General features: G+C 36.2%; 2 protein-coding genes across 2 annotated transcripts; one reads left to right on the top strand and one right to left on the bottom strand.

The window, feature by feature from the left end:
- Positions 1–2,540: 2,540 nt before the first annotated feature.
- cn (Kynurenine 3-monooxygenase cn) lies at positions 2,541–14,289 on the bottom strand. The gene is made up of 10 exons (XM_028174633.2): positions 14,067–14,289; positions 11,280–11,349; positions 10,522–10,715; positions 9,928–9,976; positions 8,714–8,801; positions 8,389–8,560; positions 5,698–5,949; positions 4,737–4,967; positions 3,809–3,970; positions 2,541–2,801 (listed from the first exon to the last, which is right to left on the bottom strand). Exons 1-10 carry the CDS (start codon positions 14,127–14,129, stop codon positions 2,712–2,714), a joined length of 1,371 nt encoding a protein of 456 aa, XP_028030434.2. The 5' UTR covers positions 14,130–14,289; the 3' UTR covers positions 2,541–2,711.
- On the top strand, positions 6,885–8,382 carry LOC149502241 (uncharacterized). Its single transcript, XM_089730477.1, has one exon. The coding sequence runs from the start codon at positions 6,885–6,887 to the stop codon at positions 8,379–8,381; it is 1,497 nt and encodes a 498-aa protein (XP_089586603.1). The 3' UTR covers position 8,382.
- Positions 14,290–20,373: the final 6,084 nt, after the last annotated feature.

The following is a 20,373-nucleotide window of genomic DNA, read 5'->3' as shown; positions in this document are numbered from 1 at the left end:
ACTCACAGTACGCTTTATCACAACTATGGTATACATATGATTAGGTGAATTTGTTTAACACCTCGTGAACCGTGTCTTCGTCCACCCGTCATAATAAAATAAGAACGAGATATATTTTATGACGTTAGTTTTTAAATATTATCTCACTGTTTAACTTATACTCTTGTATGCCATGTCATCACTATTCCTTCTAATGAAAATTCACAAAAAAAAACTAAATTTATTTCACTGTAACACGATTTTATTAACTTGGTTAGTATGTATGTATTTTTTTGTATGTAACGGAAAATTTGAATGTCATTTTTACAGACTTCGAAACGCCGCTTAACTTGAAAATCTGCACACGCGTCAAGAATCCACATGACAGTACGATAATATAATAGATTCGCTCTAATATCCTAACCAACGTTGACAGAATAAAAAAAGGTGAAATTTATTGTTAGTTCGATTCGCAATGTGCTTTTTATTAGTCTTCAAACTTCATATGAATAATATTATTATCTGTGTTATTTCTTGACTGACCCGTTAACTGACTTTTTGGCGGGAAGGCGAGGAGTGTAGTTATGCGATTTGTTTTATTTTGTCTATTTAGTGTTTCTTCAGGCTTAAATGCTTATTAACTATTTAATATCTGTGAAAGTGCACAAATGTGGGAAAATGAAACAAAGCCGCTGGACGTAACTTCTCGGTATCCTCCAAAAAGTCCACTGAAAAATCTCAGTAAATGACCACCATTTTACTAAGATTATATTTCATCCCATATCATTTCATTTAATTTCATCCCAGTTAATTAATTTCTCAAATTAATCATCTTCATTTCATTTCATTTCATATTCCTCCATATTCATAAATTAAGAATATAAATTAAAGTAAGACATGACTTAAAGGTCTTAGTTAGCAGGTCATAAAATTCCTTAAATAAAAAAATAATTAAAAACCCGTTAACAGTTAACTGACTGACTCATTAACGGTTGACTGACTCGGTGGCACAATAGTTAGCAGCCCCGACTGTTGCGGCGAGGGTCGCGGGTTCGATTCCCGTAGGTGGCAAACATTCGTGACATGAACATGGTTATTTTGGCCTTTTTTTGGGTGTTTAATAACTATATATTTAATAGTATTTAAGTATGTGTATCGGTTTCTTTTACCCATAACACAGGAAATCCTCATCTGGGGCCGGATGAGCGTTCGTGAATCGTTCCCAGTTATTAAATTATTATTATTTATTTATTATTTATTTGTAATTAAACTTCCTGGGAGGATATACATATTTTGTTAAATAAATAAAAAACTTTCAAATGAAATAGTTATTTTAATTTTTGATATTGTGAAGAATACGATATAATTGTATATTATAAAAACCACAAACGAACAGGTCAAAAAAAAAAGTACTTTTGTTGTATTCATTATGTTAATTCATAAATTTTCTGAACGTCGCGCAAAGACATAAATCTCTAGAACCGCTAATTTCGGTGCATAATTTAACGAGTTCCGAAAGACAGAGACGGTTGACTGCTAATGGACGTCTATTAACTTTAACACTGTTTTAATTCAATGTAGTTTCATTTTAGAAGTAACGATGCATTCTGAATTGATAGTATTAATGCCACCAGCCTGCCTTTGAAGGGTTTAGTAGTGAAGGGCTTAGAACTAAGATTGTGATCTCGCGTTAATTCTACAAGGTTTGGTAACCACTTAACACAAAGTCCTCCTCCTCGCGTCGTTTTACTCATTACTGAGGGTCGTGACTCCCCCGCTGCATCAGTTTCTCCCGTACGATTTCCCTCCATCTTCTACGATCCTTAGCTTTGTGAAGGGCATTGTGGAAGTTGATGTCCAGAGAAGATCGTATTAGGTCCGACCATCTCGTAGGACTGCGTCCTCTGGGACGTTTGCCATCTACCTTTCCTGTCACCATCAGCTGTTCAAGATTGTGACCCTCTTTACGAGCAATATGTCCGAAGAATTCCAGCACCCTACGAAGGCATATAGTGGAAAGTCTGGTTTTGACATAAAGCTCTCTCAGAATAGACACGTTGGTGCGAAAGGCGGTCCATGGAATCTGTAGCATTTTTCTCCAGCACCACATTTCAAAAGCGTCTATTCGGTCTCTGTCGACCTTCTTCACTGTCCAGGTCTCCGCGCCATAACTAAATATGGAGAAAACTAGCGAACTCACCAATTTGGTTTTAGTTTTTCGCGTGATGTTACGGTCTCTCCATATCTTATGCAGCTGGGACATTGCATTTTTGGCCATCCCTATACGTCTCCTTATCTCTTTTTCGCATGATCCTGTATTATTAATGTTAGACCCTAGGTAGACGAAGTCGCTCACGATGTCAAGGTTCAGCGTTCCCGTTAGTTCAAGGCTGTTGGTTCGATCCACAATCATCACTTTGGTTTTGCTGTGATTGACTTTTAGACCCAACAGCAAACTGAAGTTCTCAATTCGAGCAAGGAGGAGGTAATACAAAGTAGGAAAGTATATTTAACCGAAAAATTATGAATACTATCATGACGTCTAAAACTTTACAAATATACCATTTTGCATTAAAATTTATTTAATTAGTTATATCGCTTAAATAACGACACAAAAGATCTTAAAAATCGAAGTGAGTGAAGTAACATAAAACACACACTAATAATTATTATTTTTAAAATACATGCAAATACAATGAATGTATACAAAACTAATCCTTCACTTTTTTCAACTAGCTTAAGCCTACAATTTTTTTATAAACGTAGAACCCTCCTGCAGCACTCGTGACGGTACCAAAGAACAAAAGTGACCGATTTAAAACCTGTTAACAAAAAAAAACATATAAAACCCTCATAATTCAATTAGTTACTATAATATATGTATACTATAATATACTAATAGGTACTCTGCGCAGCCATTAAAAATCACTACGCAATATCACCATCTACGTTCAATCATGAGCTCTATGTCTTTAATGTATCATATAACAGCTGTCCAAACTTTCACACTGGAATGCATTACTGCTTCGCGGCAAAGATAAGAAAAGTTGAGGTGTCTAGCCTACCCGTGAGGCCACAAAAGACTCTTGTACCGCCAATATAACAAGCAGCACTTTTGTAAAATGACCAATTGCTCACGGTAAGGCGTCTAGTGAGGCCGCCTGGACGAGCATCCATTCCTAACCTATTTCTATCGCAAAGCAGTGATGTGTTCCGATTTGAAAGATGGGGCAGCCGCTGTTTCTGGTTATAGGTAACGGGGTATCCTGGAACACCGGCGACACCGCCCGGTCGGCCGGACGTACCACCAACACGGACGTACCACCCACGGAGACCGACATCGTTGGTCACCGAAGAACGCCTCGACGGCTTGTTGGTCGGGTTTCCTGGGAATGGCGCCGTGAGTCTGGTTTTGGTATTAGCCGCGGAAAACCTCTACTCTGCCTGTGTTCTGACCCAGGGCGGAGATCGGACATCGGGTGAGAAAGTGTAAGGGGTTGCTGGGTAGGACCCTAGGACCCTAAAAATATCCTTGGGGCCGCGGTCCATTCCCAAAATGTGCAGAGCGTCAAGACCCAGATACCCCGAGCGCCCCCTAGGTGCGGAAACCTCATATCTCACAAGGCTCAGCACCTTTCTCAAAAAAAACCATTGTACTGTAGAATTAAGACTAACTCATGTGTCGAGGTGGGTGGCAGCATTTACAATATTGATATCTATGGCCTCCAGCGACCATTTAAAAAACCGGGTCGTTTTCTTGCGGTATTTGGGATTTCTCACAACCTTAACCTTAATTAAACGTATACAATAAATGATAATCGACTTTTACCTTATCCTGCCACTGACGATTTTTGATACATTGAGTGTATGGGATCGTGGAGAATGTCACAGAGTTGTAGAGAGGAATCCAAACTTTGGGCATCAACCAAAAAATTACGTCATCAATAGCTTTTCGCAGGAGATAGGATGGTCGTGTTACAAGATCTCGCATCTGGAATAATACATAGTCAATAATCATCCAACTGACCGGCACTAAAAGTGCGGTAACGACTGCTGCCAGCAATATTCTTTCCTATTCGCTGGTAGCCTAAGGGGCTATTATATAGGCTAATAATCAGCAGTTACTAATAAAGTCATTAAAACTGCATAGACTTTTATTTACGGCCTGAATATTGAACGTCGGATATTGATGTCACGGTAACTTGTTTTCGAACGTAATATTAAACTAGCGTTTTATTATTACATTTATTCAGCCAATACAATTAAAAAATATCTAAAATGAAACTACTTTAATTGCTAAATTTAAAATTAAATGAAAAACCAGAACGAAATATCCGAGCAAGTACAAGTTGAACAATGGCAGTGCAGTGTTCCATAAAAGTATAAACAATTCAAAAACTTTTTGCCTATTTTTTTTTCTTCGTTTACTTTTTTTTATTTATTGCTTAGATAGGTGGATGAGCTTGCAGCCCACCTGGTGTTAAGTGGTTACTGGAGCCCATAGACATTTACAACGTAAATGCGCCACCCACCTTGAGATATAAGTTCTAAGATCTCAGCATAGCAACGGTGCCCTACATTTCAAACCGAAACGCATTACTGCTTCACGGCAGAAATAGGCAGGGCGATGGTACCTACCCGCGCGGACTTACAAGAGGTCCTACCACCAGTAATAAACAATAACGTAAACAAACAAACCAACAGAGAGACTCCTAATCACCCCTCTATTGTTAAAAAATAATATTCAAAATATGTACCTCAATATAATTGTACATAGCCAGATCACTAATTGCAAAAGTATCCTCCCATCTGGTGTCAGAGAATTCTTTCAATATTTTAGCCAGATCATCATGGTGCTTCTGGAATAATTGATTGAGGATCGTGCAATCTTCGAAGCCAGCGTTCATACCTTGGCCGTAAAATGGAACCACAGCGTGAGCTGCGTCACCAATTATCAGAGCTTTGTCTTCTACATTGTAAGGTCGACACTAAAAACGCAAAAATCACAATCATAAAGAATTACTTTCCAATATAACAAAATCATATGGATAAACTGATTTCACAGAATTTCTCTCGATTATAAAAACTTTGGAAAATAATCAAAAGTGTTTTATAAAGGTCTATATTGGTGAGGACCTTTAATTGGCTTTTTGTTTCTATTATTTGTTATATTATTAGGTATACTATGTTAGTTGGCTGTTGGTTGTCCTTGTGGTAAATAAATAAATAAATATTTACTTTAATATTATCCTGCATGTATTGTTCCTTTTATAATTATTGTAATTTAATAAAGCCATTTTACCATGTTTTTCCATATAATCTATTAATTTACAATTCTTAATTATTTGCTGTTTCGAAACATATTTTGAAAGCTATTATCGAAACTCGACCGAAGAAACACATCACAAATCCGAAGCAATTTTTTTATTTTTTTTTATTGCCCTGGTAGGCAGACGAGCGTACGGCCCACCTATTGGTGAGTGGTTACCGTCGCCCATGGACTTCAGCAATGCCAGGCGCAGAACCAAGCCGCTGCCTACCGCTTAATACTCTCCACAAGCCTCGTTTGAAGAAGGACATGTCATAGCGCTCGGGAAACACCGTGGATTACCGCATTAGGTGGAAATCTGCCAAACTTTTTAATGGTACTGGTCAATGAAATGGCTTAAAAAAATTTAAGCATTAAATTGAAATTGCGTTAATTATAAGACTTCTCACCTTAATCGCAATCAAAGGCGAAGCTGATCCGGCAAAATAGTCGGCTATTAACTTTTGTTTTCCTATCAGCGGAATTGAATCTGGGAAATATTTTTCGAAAAACTTCAATAATTTATCTTCACTATCTAAACTTTTGAAGTGTGTGAATGGCATGAAAAGTGTCACAGTCCAGGAGCAGTCCTGGTTTGGAAGAGCGATCATCATAAATTCACCCCTAGGCCAGATATGCAGATAGTTCGGTGGCATCTGAAACTAAAATATACACTATTTAAGATTACCAGTGTTTGCGCAATGATTGATATAAATATCTGATACCTCAAAATTTAGATTCATTTGATATATGTTTTACCATTTTGTTGAAAAAATTGAAAAAATACCATTGAAAAAATAAATTACACTAAAAGACTCTTTTATACAAATTATAATCCTTTGAAAAATAAAGGAGAACAGGGTACTGAACTGTTTTGTATTTATCTATTTATATTAATATAGACAACAGATATTTCAAATATCCATCATTTATGATTTTTGTTAAGGATTTCTGACACATATCGATTTTTTTTGTTCATAAACATTAATTTACGTTGTACTTTGATTAATCTTTGGTCATCACTTACTCATGTCCAAAATCTAAAGATTGATATTCAATAGACCAATATTAACCGTAAAGCAAACATTTAATATTCATTGAACACTAGTATACCACTATTGATCAAAGAAAATTAATGTAATTTTCTGGAAAATGTTTATTCAGTTATGATTAATCATGCGATATAAACTGTCTTAAATACTATCCTGCTATTTAGTTTTCCATTGAAACAAACAGAATCAGACTCTCAAGCAGGATGTACTTATCGGGTCTCTTTACTCTGATATTTTTGGGATTTAAAGTTTCGTCCGGTGAACAAATTGTAGATCATAAAGTGTTCGTCAGAGACAATGTGGCTATTGCATGTTTTAGTAGCATCATAGGAAATTACTTTCCTTGTAGGAGTGTCGTGACCCTTGTAAATCCAATTTTTCACGCTCAGCAATTAATAAAAGCTATCACCGATCGAAACTGTCATAGCTTGATTGTAAAGTCATTTCAAACACAAAAATGGCTAAAAACCACAGATGCATACGTTATTACGGCTGAAGATATTATAGAATTTCAGAATGGCCTTATTCATCTTAGAAGAGATGTCATGTGGAATCCAAGAGCAAAAATCATTGTGATACTACTTCACCTTGAGAACGAAGATGTTGATAAGGCATTCGGTACATTCAGAAATTTTAAAATATATAACGTCATACTATTGAACTTTCCAAATGGAAATTATTCTGCAATTTATTCCTACGATCCATTCGAACAAGGAAATTGTGGTGATGACGCTACACCAATTAATAAATTTACCGATTGCAAGCACTTGAGACAAGAAACTAATATATTCACCATCAAAACACCAAAAACATATACAAACTGCACTGTCAGAATGGCTGCGAGTGAAGACGTTCCTAATTTTATTTTAAGAACCAGCAATTTTAAAGTTCACGGTAAGAGTGTCTTGGGTATAGAACAATTCGTACTTGGAATCATAGAAACTAAAGAAGGCTTTCAAATGGAATACACTCCCAAAACATCAAGATATAAGTACGGATTTGTTTTAACAAACGGTACCTCGACAGGTTTGCTACAATTTCTAGAAACTAACGAAGCAGATATTGTTGGTGGCGGATTCATTTTGACGAATAATAGAATTGAGATGTTTGACTTTATGTGGGGACTTAACTTTGCTTCATTCAAAGTTTTTACACCCACTTTAAAGAAACTTGTTTGGAAAGATGTCTACAAAGTATTCGATATACCCATCTGGATTTTGATAAGTGTGTCCTACTTTTTATTTTCAATTCTTTTTGGAGTAATTCAAGAAAAAAGTGTAAAAAAAAGCCACCGAGTTGTTAATGTTTATAAAATAATGTGGAGATTCTTCTTTATTGGTGAAATAAGTAAGAAGTTATCGAAGAAGAGAAACGTCAGATTAGTCGTGTTATTTTGGATTTGGTTTACATTTTTTGTGACTAATTTCTACTTTTCCGGTTTATATACAATGACTACAAGCAGAGTCAACGTACCTCGACACTTGAACTTTGAAAATCTCGATAGCTTGCCGTATAAGCCCTGCATCAGCAATTCGACTCGAATGTTCTTCGAGTTCGCCTACAACGAACAACTGCCAATGGGACAAGATAATCCGCAGTGTAGGTTTACAGATACGTCACTAAAATTAGTTTCAAACCGAAGAGATATGTATGCAATCGAAATAGAATATTCTTATTTACTGCACGAGCACCGATATATTGGTGAGGACGGGCATGTCAAACTGGATTCGTCTGAATTTTCGAATAAAAACGTCATATCTTTTTTTGCATCGCGAGGATTCCCACTAAGAGATTTAATTCAGAAGTACGTAAGAAGAATGGTTGAAAACGGTTTATTGCTAAGTCAATTAAACCTTATTCGACAACACGATCATTCTGTGAAACATCGCCATAAGAAAAAAATCAAGAGGATTCAGTTAATGGACTTAAGGATTCATTTTCTAATTCTGATACTTGGATCTTTTCTGTCCATCATCTGTTTCATAGTCGAAATAAGAATGCCCTGTCGAAGAAGTGTAAAGGACAGAGTCAAAGGAATGTAAAACGTACTCCGCCATTGCTATCAGGGGGTATGCATAATTCCAAATATCCATGTTCAATATATTTCTGATTGTAGTCAAAAAGTGGTTGTTTCATAATTTCTTTGCGCACAGCTGAAAATGCACCGTCGGCCCCTATGATTAAGTCTGCATTGACTTCAACTATTTCTTTGGTGTCAGTCCTAAAATTTAAAGGTATTCTGTTAGAATAGTAGAAAACAAAAAAATAAAATAAAAAAATCAATAAATTGGTTATCTCGTGTTTTCTGTCGATATAGTACATAATTATTGCAAAAGATTTTTATTATTTTATGTAAAATTATTAATTTACTTACTTTTGAAAAGTTAAAAAACCTTTTCTCAAATTTGATGCTATCAGTTTGTGATTAAAAAATCTCTCCACGTTTTCATAATTTTCAGATTCTGTAAAAAGTAATGGAACTATTAAAAATTGAAACTATTTTGCTGACCCAAGTATCAGTCGTATTGTCAAAGGTTCAAGGCAAGCTGAATTTTTCAATTGACTATACTTCTATATAATGTAACTATACTCGAGACCTTAGAACTTATATCTCAGGGTGGGTGGCGCATTTACATCGTAGATGTCTATGGGCTCCAGTAACCACTTAACACCAGGTGGGCTTTGACCTCGTCCACCCATCTAAGCAATAAAAATTTTTTGAGGTACTACTTTACGTCATGTTTCGTCTGTATGTTTGGTTTTGAGTGAAGTAGCTACCGTTACTGAGCTCCTAAGTACACAGCACTTCTATTATAAATAAAATGAATATATTTTTATCATCGCATCACCGGTCATCGAAAGAGAGGTTGCCTATTTTGAGTATAAATAGAGTGTATTTTCATAGAACGCATAATTCTAACCTCAGGCAGTCATGCGTTCTGATTTCGACAACGAATATGCATACAATAAATACAATTTAGACTGAGACTTCGGGTCTTAAAGTGGGTGGAACGCTGTGATATTCATTAAACTATGTTTTTCCCCTCCAGGCGGAAAGTGGCAACTTTCGTCCCGCTGCGCTAAGCAAAGTTGCCGCTTTCCGCCTTTGTCGGGCAAAAAAATGGTATACAGCCCTTGGAGAGTAAAAAAGTAAACCTCAGATCACATGTAATCGTTGGCCGAGGCGAAGGCTTTTCTTATTTTCCTTCCCAAGGAGTGTAATATACTATTACGTCTATTAATTCCCTGACACATCTAAACCTGACTAATCAAAGAAAAATGGTCCTCAAGCAGAACATTAATATTAAAAATAAGCAAGCTCAAAGGTTATGCGCAACACGGAAGTCTGTCCGAAAACTCTCTTCGCTTTAAGCTGTCCCTTCAAAAAATTTACCTGGATTGCATCTATATAGACATTGGTATGTGAATTAAATTATTTTTTTGTTTGTATTTAGGTTATTACATTTTCACGGATTAGGTCTAAGTATCGATAAAATTACGTCCTGTACACACCAAGATCGTAGTATAAATACTTATGTAATAAGTACTAGAAAATAAATAGTTACATATGTATAAATTAACAGTCACCTTGTAATAATAGTCCGTTTAAATAATTTCGTCCAACGGAATAAATACACTGGAAACAAGAAATAAGAATGAATAAATACATCACTAATTTATTTCTCAACGAATATTAATTCTGATCAACAGTGATAGATTGTATAAGTTTCAACAAGATTGTTTATATGTATAAATAGAGGTTGCGTTTTTAGATGCAAATAGAAAAACAAGACCTTAGTATAAATTGTTAAGATGAAAAGTGTTAAGCAAAAGAAAATTTTATTGAAACACAGGCTATCTCACTTTCTCAGTACGTGTCGAATGCACTGGATTAGGCAAGAGATGCCTTAAAGAATTGGAAAATCCTAACCGATTGATCTAGAGATTTAGAATATAGAATAAACTTGTACAGAGAGTTACATTCTAGAGGTATTTTTTTTTGTTTTTGTTTTGGTAATTACATCGCTAAAGATGTGAAATGGCGCTAAAGCTCCCGCAAATAAAAATTCGAATTGTAATTCGCTTTGATGACCATTTTGTAATGTGTACTACTTTTCAAAACAGATTACACAACACAAATGCTATATTATTGTTATATTCCATTGCTAAAAGAGTACTTACTTGTTTAGTTCTAGAATCATAAGGAATAATATAAGTGGAACCATCGATTCGGTGGATGTTGCGTCCTTTCATAGGGATCCCATGATTATTGATCATGTGGTCTTCTAAGCCGACTTCTCTCAACGCCGTTCTGCCTCGTATAGACAAAGCCAGGTTTATGGATCTACCTCGGGCCTGTGGAGTATTTCTTATGTCTGGAATAAGGGCAGTATTATTCATTAATTAGAAGAGGTCTTAAGAACCCACATGAAAAGGTACAACAGTACCGCAGAGCGATAATGCTTTACGGACTAGGGTTTGGTGCGCAGGTTAGCTGTTAGACAATTAAGACTTAGCATTCATATCTCAAGATAGATGGCGGCGTTTTCGTAGTGACGTCTATATTTCTACTTTAGCTCATTCAACCATTATTGCTGTAAAAGTGCTCCATAACTGCTAAGAAACACTCGGCTCTATGTTCGTTAAATTGGCATAGCTTCAATTGCATATATTAGGTATTCATTTTTTCAATTTTTTTGGAGAATTGATAAATCATTACAAATATTTTATAGAGTCTCGTATAAATGTGAATTTAGACTTTCAAATAGAATGCGCGTGTTTTATTTATGTAATTTAAACGAAAGCAATACTTTTTTTCTTTTATATTAATTAAGTACACATATGAACGATAAATGACGTAGTAATTTTCAAAATAAATTATCTTCAATAAAAAATACAGGAACGAACTAATTAGGTGAATGTAAAGACATCTGACCAACCTTCTCGGTATTCGTACAGGCGAACGCGATGTCCTCTCTTCGCCAAAAATAATGCTTCGAGTGATCCCACCTGGAATAGGTTGTACCATATACATATTATATCGATACATATTATCGATATTACGATATTACATATTACGATCAAATACATATTGTATTGTACCGATGAATTAGGTAGTGGTAAAGTCGCAAATTCACACTACATATGTTATAGAACTAAATATTATGTTTCTCAAATATGTGTCGCGGCGGGGGGACGACTCAGTGCAGAGCATGATAGAGGGTACAAGACCGCGTGGCAGATCACCGTTACGATGGACCGAACAAATAAAAGCAGCTTTTTTTTTTTTTATGATTGAAAGTTTACTGGTGGCCCGAAGACCTTTCCAGTTTCACCAGGACAGGTGGGCGAGCAAAGGCTCAGCCAAGAGGGGTGGGATTTGCTAACAACTGCCCGAGCGCCTCCGAAGGAGACCTAACAACTCAAGAGCAATTGTTTCGCGAATGAATCTACCACCGGATCGGAATCGCGACCCGCTGAGAAGATCCGGCGAGAAACTCAGCGGGCTGATGCATGGGTTAGGTTGCACGTCGACCTCTTTGTCGAGTTCGACGAGTACGGTTACCGGGGTCCCTAAGCCTGCCCCTAGTATTAGAGCTGAAGGCATCTAATGCAAAGGTTATTGGATCTGATGGATCCGTAAGGACGTGTCTAGGGCGTCGACGGTGACTGGCTCCTGCATGATCAGGATTCGGGGAGTAGTCAGCGGCGGCAACGATAAGGCAATTATCATGACGATAAAGGCAGCTCTAAACGGTCCCGTTAACGAGTGCACAATAAGGGCCGCGGTACGCGAGGAATGGCGACGTCTGGTGAAGCGCACCACCAACCGAAGTGATGACCACGACTGAGAAGATGTTTCTCAAAATTTTTTTTATAGGAAATATGCATATGAAAATGTATAAATAGATTGCAAATAAATAAAAAGACATTCCACGCTTTATTATTAGTATACGTAATTATTTATAAACTTTGTTTTATGTAACGTTATATTATGTATTATGCATAACATATACATGTGAGTACAACAGCGGTTCCTTGACAAGGTCAGCTACTTCCCTTACCGGAAATCAATACTTATATAATAATAAAGTATTTTCCATTCAGTTCTATTACGATATCTCGTAACCAAGTGCGGAGCTGCGGTTCCTTCATAGATCTCAATTGTCTAAAAACATTAACACGTCGGGTTCTAGACGTACGGACCAACGCCATTGCTTGCAAAAGACTTCTTTTTAATACGCTTTTATTACCTTCAGACGTATGTATGTATGTTTGTAAGGGAATCTTTGAACATGATTTTGACCCCCTTCAAAACGTCGGGTTAACTCGAAATTTGGTATACTTATTAAGGACCGATGAAAATTTAACATTTAAAAAAATATATTGAAAAAATTTAAATACAACTAAAAAATGAAAAATAAATAATAGTTTAAAAAAACTAACAACTAATCACGCTTTTTTACAATAAAATCATTTTTTCTTACACTATTTTTAAATCATCAATTCATTAAAATTTATTTATTTATTTATTTATGTACACACAAAAAAGAAGACATAGTACAGAGTAATAGGAAAATTATGTACAAAGGCACTGCTTATTTCTTTAAGAAATCTCTTCCAGCAGACCTGCGAGAGGATTATGAGAATAATAATGAAAAGTGATGGATTTAGTTTTATTTTCTATTTTTTAGATTGCTTTTCTATATAAGCGTACTTTGTTGGTTTTTTTTAACTAATATTTATTTTTCATATGATTTCCTGCTTTAGTAATGTTAGGATATGTTTATAAAGCACTGTGTTTATTCCAGAAATTGATAGTGCTTTTTTGTTGCCAAAGTACCAGAAAAGCTCGCGGCCGTGACCGTGGTGGAAAGTGACCACCGCCGTCCGCGGAAATAGAAGCGTAGATACCACTTGCGCGCTTTGAAAGGCGAAAGAGTCCTTATCCTATATTATCCTATACACACCCAAATACACACACATTCACACACGCACACACACGTAAAATGACCTTCTTAAAATATAACACCTAATGATCTCTCAACACTAGTCCGCATCATCTGTTCACGACTTAACCTAACCTAATCTATCTTAAGAAGGAGGGAGCCTGGAGATCAGTAATACAGGTCTTTGAACCTAGTACAGACTTCAGCTCTTTCAAAGGCTTACAAAATAAATTATAAGGTTAATTTATTTCCATTTGAATTTGTATGTACCTTGTACCTTTAAGAGAGAAATAAATAAATTATTATTATTATTATTATCTTATTATGATTCGAGCTGTTGTTTCAAAATGAGTAGGGGCAATCACGTTGTAATATATGTCACGAAATTAAGTTTTTATATGTCTCCGGTAACCACTTAGCACGATTTGGTTCATTAACAGGTCTAAAGTAAAATAAGGGTTCCAAATTAACCCCATGTCTCGAGGATCTATGAGTTTCAAATAAAACTAGACGAACAGAGACCTCGTCTAATCGTTCTAAAAAATACCGGTATCCTAAACAAGAATAATCGAATAAGGCACTTACTTACTGGTACTTATCTGTCACCAAATAAAAGATTGCATCCTTTAGTGAATTTGCTTAAAAGGAAAACGAAATACCCCTTTATTTATGACTAGTAAAGCCCGATCATACTCCACTGTGAATACGACCAATACAACTTAATAGTATACACGTTTTTAAATTACCTTAATTTGCAAACGCTTTTAAAAAACTCACCAAACCTCCACCGACAACAACCACATCTAGTTTCTTGAACGTTCCATTCTCTAAATTCGCCATCGCTGTGCTGTATGTAATATTTTACAAAAATAATAATGAACAGATATTGAACGATTTAATTGAAATATATTATTATTTAATTGAAATATATGAAATAATATATTTCAATTAATTATCACATATAGAGCGATGTTTCCGAGTGTCGGTCTCGAATTCAACTGGTGTCTTCAGTGAGTTACACGCAACGTCACACACTATAAGGAACTAAATAGCATTTTCACATTGATGCATAATATTACGTAATTTCGAGTGTATCCAGTTTTTAATAAGTAAATAATTTTTTACATTCTTATGATAACGTTCACATATATTTATTACTTTTTTTTAAGTTCTACATACACCGCGTGGATATATTTTTTTCTTATTTGCATGAAAGGCTCACCTGGTGCTAAGTGGCTATCGGAGCCCATAGACATCACTAGGTGAATGAACACACTTGAAAAAGACGAAGACACAGTCATGCCATTCTTACCCACCGTTCAAACCGGACCGCACGACTGCTTCTCGGCAGAATTAGACTTGATGCTGGTACCTATCTGTGCGAGCTTCCAATACGTCCTAAAGTTATATATTTCCTAAAGAAACTCTTCCAGCAGACTTGAGAGAGAGGAATCCCTTTTTACTACACTCCGGTGGTAGATTCTGCGAAGCACTGCTCTTGTTATGCCTAGTGCTAGCAAGTTCTCTCAGGTTGAACCCATTAGCTCACCTACCCGTCCTCGAGAAGCTGGCATAGCCCTTTCGGCTACCAGCTAATGGGCAGGAAAAAATAAAAACTATACTCCGTATGTCGCAGTGGGCAGAGGTCACTCTTCCACTATTAACTCAGAAATAATGCGTGAGTGTAATGTTCGTCTTACGAACTTTATTAACTATTTTTTACAATATTAATACAACTTTATTTTAACAATAATTTCACTATTCTTTATCAAAAATGTAAAACAGTTACGTCATTGGTAATAAAATTTCGTATATACTTCTTTACCTTAATCACAATTATGTTTATATTTTAAATTTTGTCTCTAGCTTTGTTCCGGCTCAAATACGAAACGTTTTGACAGATTTTGACCGGACTTTCACTGGTAAATAGCTGTTATAAGGAGTAACTTGAACTATTTTATTTTTGAGAAAGAAATCGAAATCCGATCATAACAATTTAGACCCATGAAATTGAGAACAACGTCTGATCTGAATTATTCTCTGTTCTCGTAATATTAATATCAGACGGGGTAGCAGAAAAACGTGGGATTAGCTGGTCATAAAATTAATCCTGTGTCTTAACTATATGGAATATATATTAATGCTTTTTTAGTCCTACTTTTTGTACTGTGTGTTATAATATCGTCCCCACTCAATATTCATGAGGCAGAATATGCGTATGTATATAAAAAGAACTATGTTGTAATAATTCGTGTCATGATACCATCCAACTTGTCTGAAAATATAGACAAAATATATGTATAGACCTGCGTCAATTACCGAGTTAAGAAACGTGTTCTTATACGTTTTACTGATATTGCATAACGTGTTACAACCTTCGGGTTCCTACGTACCTCATTATCAATCTCGATTAACTTCTCTAATTAAATTTAACAAAACCCGTTTATTTATAATATTTAAAATCATATGATTTTAATTTTAGATCTGATTTTTTTTGGATTGAACGTCCATCAAATGTTTTTGTGACGCTAACTGTTTTGTATAACAATTTTTTTTGAGTTTCATGACCTAGCAAGGGCAGCAATGTACATCTTGAGCGATCAATGCCCAGATCAAGACGTCTTCACGCTCTTATCTCCAAACCAAGTGGTGGGGCGTCTTGAGAGCCTGTACGGATAGGTACCAATCACCACCTTGCCTATTTCTGCCGCGAAGCAATAATGAGTTCCAGTTTTAAGAGTGGGACATTACCTTTTTTTTGGACCGAAAAAATTATACTAAATATTACTTTTGCGATTTCATCTTTAAAATTAAAGGTCTTATTCGTCGACATTTAAATATTATGCTAGCTACCGTTTGTTTTTCCATTAAAAACTATTTCTAGATTTTTATAAGGTTTCATTTAAAACCGAATAATAACACTTTAGTCGTCATTAGTTTCGTGATCACACGATAACTGTAAAGTTTACGAAACGTCGGAAATATTATAATGAGAATAAGAAACGCAAGATAAAAGCGTAAAAATAGTTTTAAACATACTTTATAATAACGATTGTTTGCCCTTAAAGCCGAACTCAAATGTAAGTAAAGAACTAATCCATCATTCAACCAATGGAGATTCTTCTGTATTTTATGGGTAAACTGGTGAATATCCTTCAGTATTTTATGGGTAAATTGGTGAATCTCGGTAATTCTTAGTTTCAAATGTTAACGAAATTTGCGGCTAATGGATTCATCAATAAACTCTGTTATTTGAAAAGATCGTTTAGCAATAGTTAATTAGATCAATGTAACCTGAACTGATTGTCATGCGATACTAAGCCGCAGTGTTATGTTTCTTACCGTCGAGTCAGCCACATTGACTTTCACAATATTAACTTTATTAGATTATGATTTTTTAATAGAATAAATCAGCTATAGAAAGCATTTTCAAGGCATTTGTGACAGTCGTTACAGCAAACAAAAGTGAATAGAAGACTGAGATAGCAATTCAGTCAGTAGATGGATCTATTGATTTAATAGGGTGAGACGTTCAGGTATTTTTTTTTATCAGGGGCAAATCGCCGGACTTCCGCCCTCCACTAGGGATAGAGGGCGGGGCATGTCGGAGTCGAACTGACTAAAGCCTCCTGTCGCTCAACAACCCACGTCCGAACCTCGCATGAGTCAGAACTCATGAAAAGGCAAAGGGGGGAAAGTAAAGTGTTAAAATAGTGCGGAGCACATCTCTCTCATCAGCCTCCCCCTCGGGATGCCGGACCGGCAGTCGTCGGCGCTACGACCGCCAGTCCTCTCGGTTGGCAGGCTATCCGAAGCCCGCCTAGATGGCACCGGTTAGAAACATTCAGGTCTACTCGTATCACCCGACACGAGTACCATCATCATCAGCCTACAGCAGTCCACTGCTGGACATAGGCCTCTCCAATTGCTCGCCACTGAGCACGATGTTCGGCTTCTCTTATCCAACTCCTGCCAGCCACCCTGCACAGCTCATCACTCTACCAAGCCTGAGGGCGTCCTGCAGTACGTTTGCCAATTCGCGGTCTCCACTCAAGAACGTGTTTACCTCAATGGTTATCTGTTGTCCGGCTAGTATAGCCAGCCCATTGCCACTTCAGCTTACTAATTCGCTGTATAATGTCTATAACTTTGGTTCTCTGTCGGATCATCTCGTTCCGGATTCGATCCGGATTGTTTCTTTGAAACAAACTGAAAGACAAAAACATCAGTGACGTCATCCTAAGTAATCTTAAGTTAAACAGCACCAAGAAATTATACATTCAATGCCGCATTTTACATTGTAGATGTCTATGGGCTCCAGTAACCACTTAGGTGGGCTGTGTGCTCGTCCAACTATCTAAGCACATCCAATCCAATTACTCCAAGCACAGCCCTCTCCATAATTCGCTGAGCGACTTAGCTTGTAGACCAGCCCATTGTGGCGATTATGGGTAAATCCCCCAATTATGGCAAGTCAGGATAATCCACGGCCCCCAGTTCCCGATACGAGTATACCGATTTAAATTTCGCACATAGAGCACACATTTTTCTAAATACATACGTATTTACATAGCACGTGTAGCAATAAAATCGTGTAATAAAAGTCATGATTCAGTCTGTAAGCAACGACTTGGCTGTTCCCTACAAATTATATAATGTTTGTAGATGCAATAAAACACTTTAATAAGGGTTTAGTTATCTATACAATCCTTAATAATTCATAATTAGAGATGATTCGTTTTATTGTTTTCTTTACGGTATTAAACAACTGTATTATCTATAACAGTAAAATATTGACAGCATAAGAAAATACGCGTTACGTTGTGTATAAATAAACATTTACGTTGTAGATATCAATGGACTCGCTTTTTTTTCCTACCTAAGCTGAGAGCCTTGAGAGGCTATTTCAGCGTAACCTTGAGTAGTAGGTGAGCTCACGGGGCTCAAACCTGACGACGTTGCTAACACAAGCCCTAGCAAGAGCCGTGCTTCGCAAAATCTACCACCGGATCGGAAACGCGACCCACTGAGAAGATCCGGCGGGAAACTCAGTGGGCTGTGTCAGAGGGTTAATTTACTCGTCGAGTCCTTTGTCGCGAGCGACGGGTTCGACGGGAACGATGACCGGATGGGCTCCAGTAAACACTTAACAGGTTGGCTGTGACCTCGTCCACCCATCTAAGCAATAAAAAAAAACATTTATAAATAAAATTGAAATAGGTTTTACTATTGGGTTATAAAATAAGATAAACACGCCTTTGGCATTAACGATGTCCAAGGAAGTCAGACCCATTTCCCTTGAACTTAGCCTTAGGCTCGCCCCTATTCAATGGTAGTTAGTTTACCACCATTTTTATTTTATTTTAAATCTGCCAACAAATTCAGAGTCACAACCGGCTTACTGTGCCTACATTAAAAAAACAGAAATTCACTACATTTTATTATACAAGATGATGATAACTAAGCACATAATTCAACTCGAATTATTTGATAGCATTTTATTATGTCATCTCACGAATAAACAACGCAAATCTTGAAAACAAAATTAAAGTGATTTAAAATCGTCCGCCAACTGATAATAAAGGTTACACGCGTCTGCCTTGACTAAATACTGGGTACAATAGTGTAATGCGATTTTGTGTAATTAAAAATGAAATGTTTTATAAATAAATGTTTGAATTACTTGGTGCTGTTAAGATTACTTAGCATGACGTCACTTTGAGTTTGATTTAGCTAATGACTTGTCACTTGAATGCATGTTTTTTAAGATAACATCAATGCACCGCATTTCTTTTGTAACTATTTAATTATTATTACAAACATTGGAATTATGTAAATTCTGATAAATTAAATAAAGTCTATTGTCTGTCCGTCCAAAAACCATTGGAGTTACATGTATATAATGTAGTAGCCGTACTCTTCGCTGGGCATTTAAAATTAAAATTATTATTTATTGTCATTATTATTAGGGAGTCCAACCCTCATATTAATATTAGCCTATCCATTAAGTAAATGTATTTTTTTTTTTTTTATAACAACTAAGAGGCAAACGAGCAAGACGGGTCACCTGATGGTAAGTGATTCACCGCCGCCCACGGTCACCAGCGTTTACGCCAGTGCGTTGCCTACCCTTCAGGTAAGAATATGCTCTTTTCTTGAATAACCCAATGTCGCAGTTGTTGGGGAAGACCGCTGATGGCAACGAATTCCAGAGATTTACTGTGCAGGTTTCTACATGGATACCAAGTTTCAAGTCAATCGGATGCATGATTCAGTAGTTATAACGGAACATCCGTAAAAACCACTGTAGATTTATATATTAGTATAGATATAGATAATGGAAATATTTATCATAAATAGTCCAGCATACCAGACAGCATCTATCTAACTTTTACGTGTGAGCCATTATCGTCAAAATAGTTAACTATAAGTACAATAAAACAAGATTATTTCTAATGCACATTTGGTAATAGTAAATTGAGCCTTAAAATCATAATAAACACTTTTATCACATCTGGTATTTAAAGTAGATAAACTTTGCCATTTACACTACATCATTTGAGCAAATATCTGAGTAGTTATGAGGATAAACAAACGTGTGCACGATATTATGAAAGATGAAGATAGAGAATTCAATAATATCAATAATAAATTACAGTTCCGAAACGAAGCGAGGGCGGGTCACTAGTATGGTACATATACATATATATTTAAACAAATACATATAAATATATTTGTCAGTCTGGAACCCATAACACAGGGAATCCTAAATTGGGGCGAATGACCGAGCGTAATTGGTTCTCACTTATTTATTATTATTAATTAATACTTTAGAATTTCGAAGAGATTAAAACGTAAAAATAATAGTTTCCTAATAATTATTCACATTGTTTATTTCCACAAACGACCCAACTGATATACATTTACCTAAGTCCATAGACAACACTACTTAAAGGCCGCTCTCTCCCTGAGAAAACGGCGGTGTCACCCTTCAAAACTGAACAGTGCGGACTTCCAATACGCTCTACCATTAGTAAAGGCATACTATAAAACTTAAAAGGGATGTCTTAATGAAAAACCAAAA

This window comes from Bombyx mandarina, chromosome 10 (genome assembly GCF_030267445.1).
Source record: "Bombyx mandarina strain Sakado chromosome 10, ASM3026744v2".
NCBI lineage: Eukaryota > Metazoa > Arthropoda > Insecta > Lepidoptera > Bombycidae > Bombyx > Bombyx mandarina.
This window is presented reverse-complemented; position numbering and strand designations above follow the sequence as displayed.

Bases quoted from the DNA above. Each gene is read 5' to 3' on its own strand.
- LOC149502241 (XM_089730477.1), top strand. From the start codon at position 6,885: ATGTGGAATCCAAGAGCAAAAATCATTGTGATACTACTTCACCTTGAG.
- cn (XM_028174633.2), bottom strand. From the start codon at position 14,129: ATGGCGAATTTAGAGAATGGAACGTTCAAGAAACTAGATGTGGTTGTT. The intron at 11,350-14,066 runs GTGAGTTTTTTA...AACCTATTCCAG, and splicing joins TTGTTGTCGGTGGAGGTTTG to GTGGGATCACTCGAAGCATT. The intron at 2,802-3,808 runs GTAAAAGTCGAT...TTTTGTTAACAG, and splicing joins ATCGTCAGTGGCAGGATAAG to GTTTTAAATCGGTCACTTTT.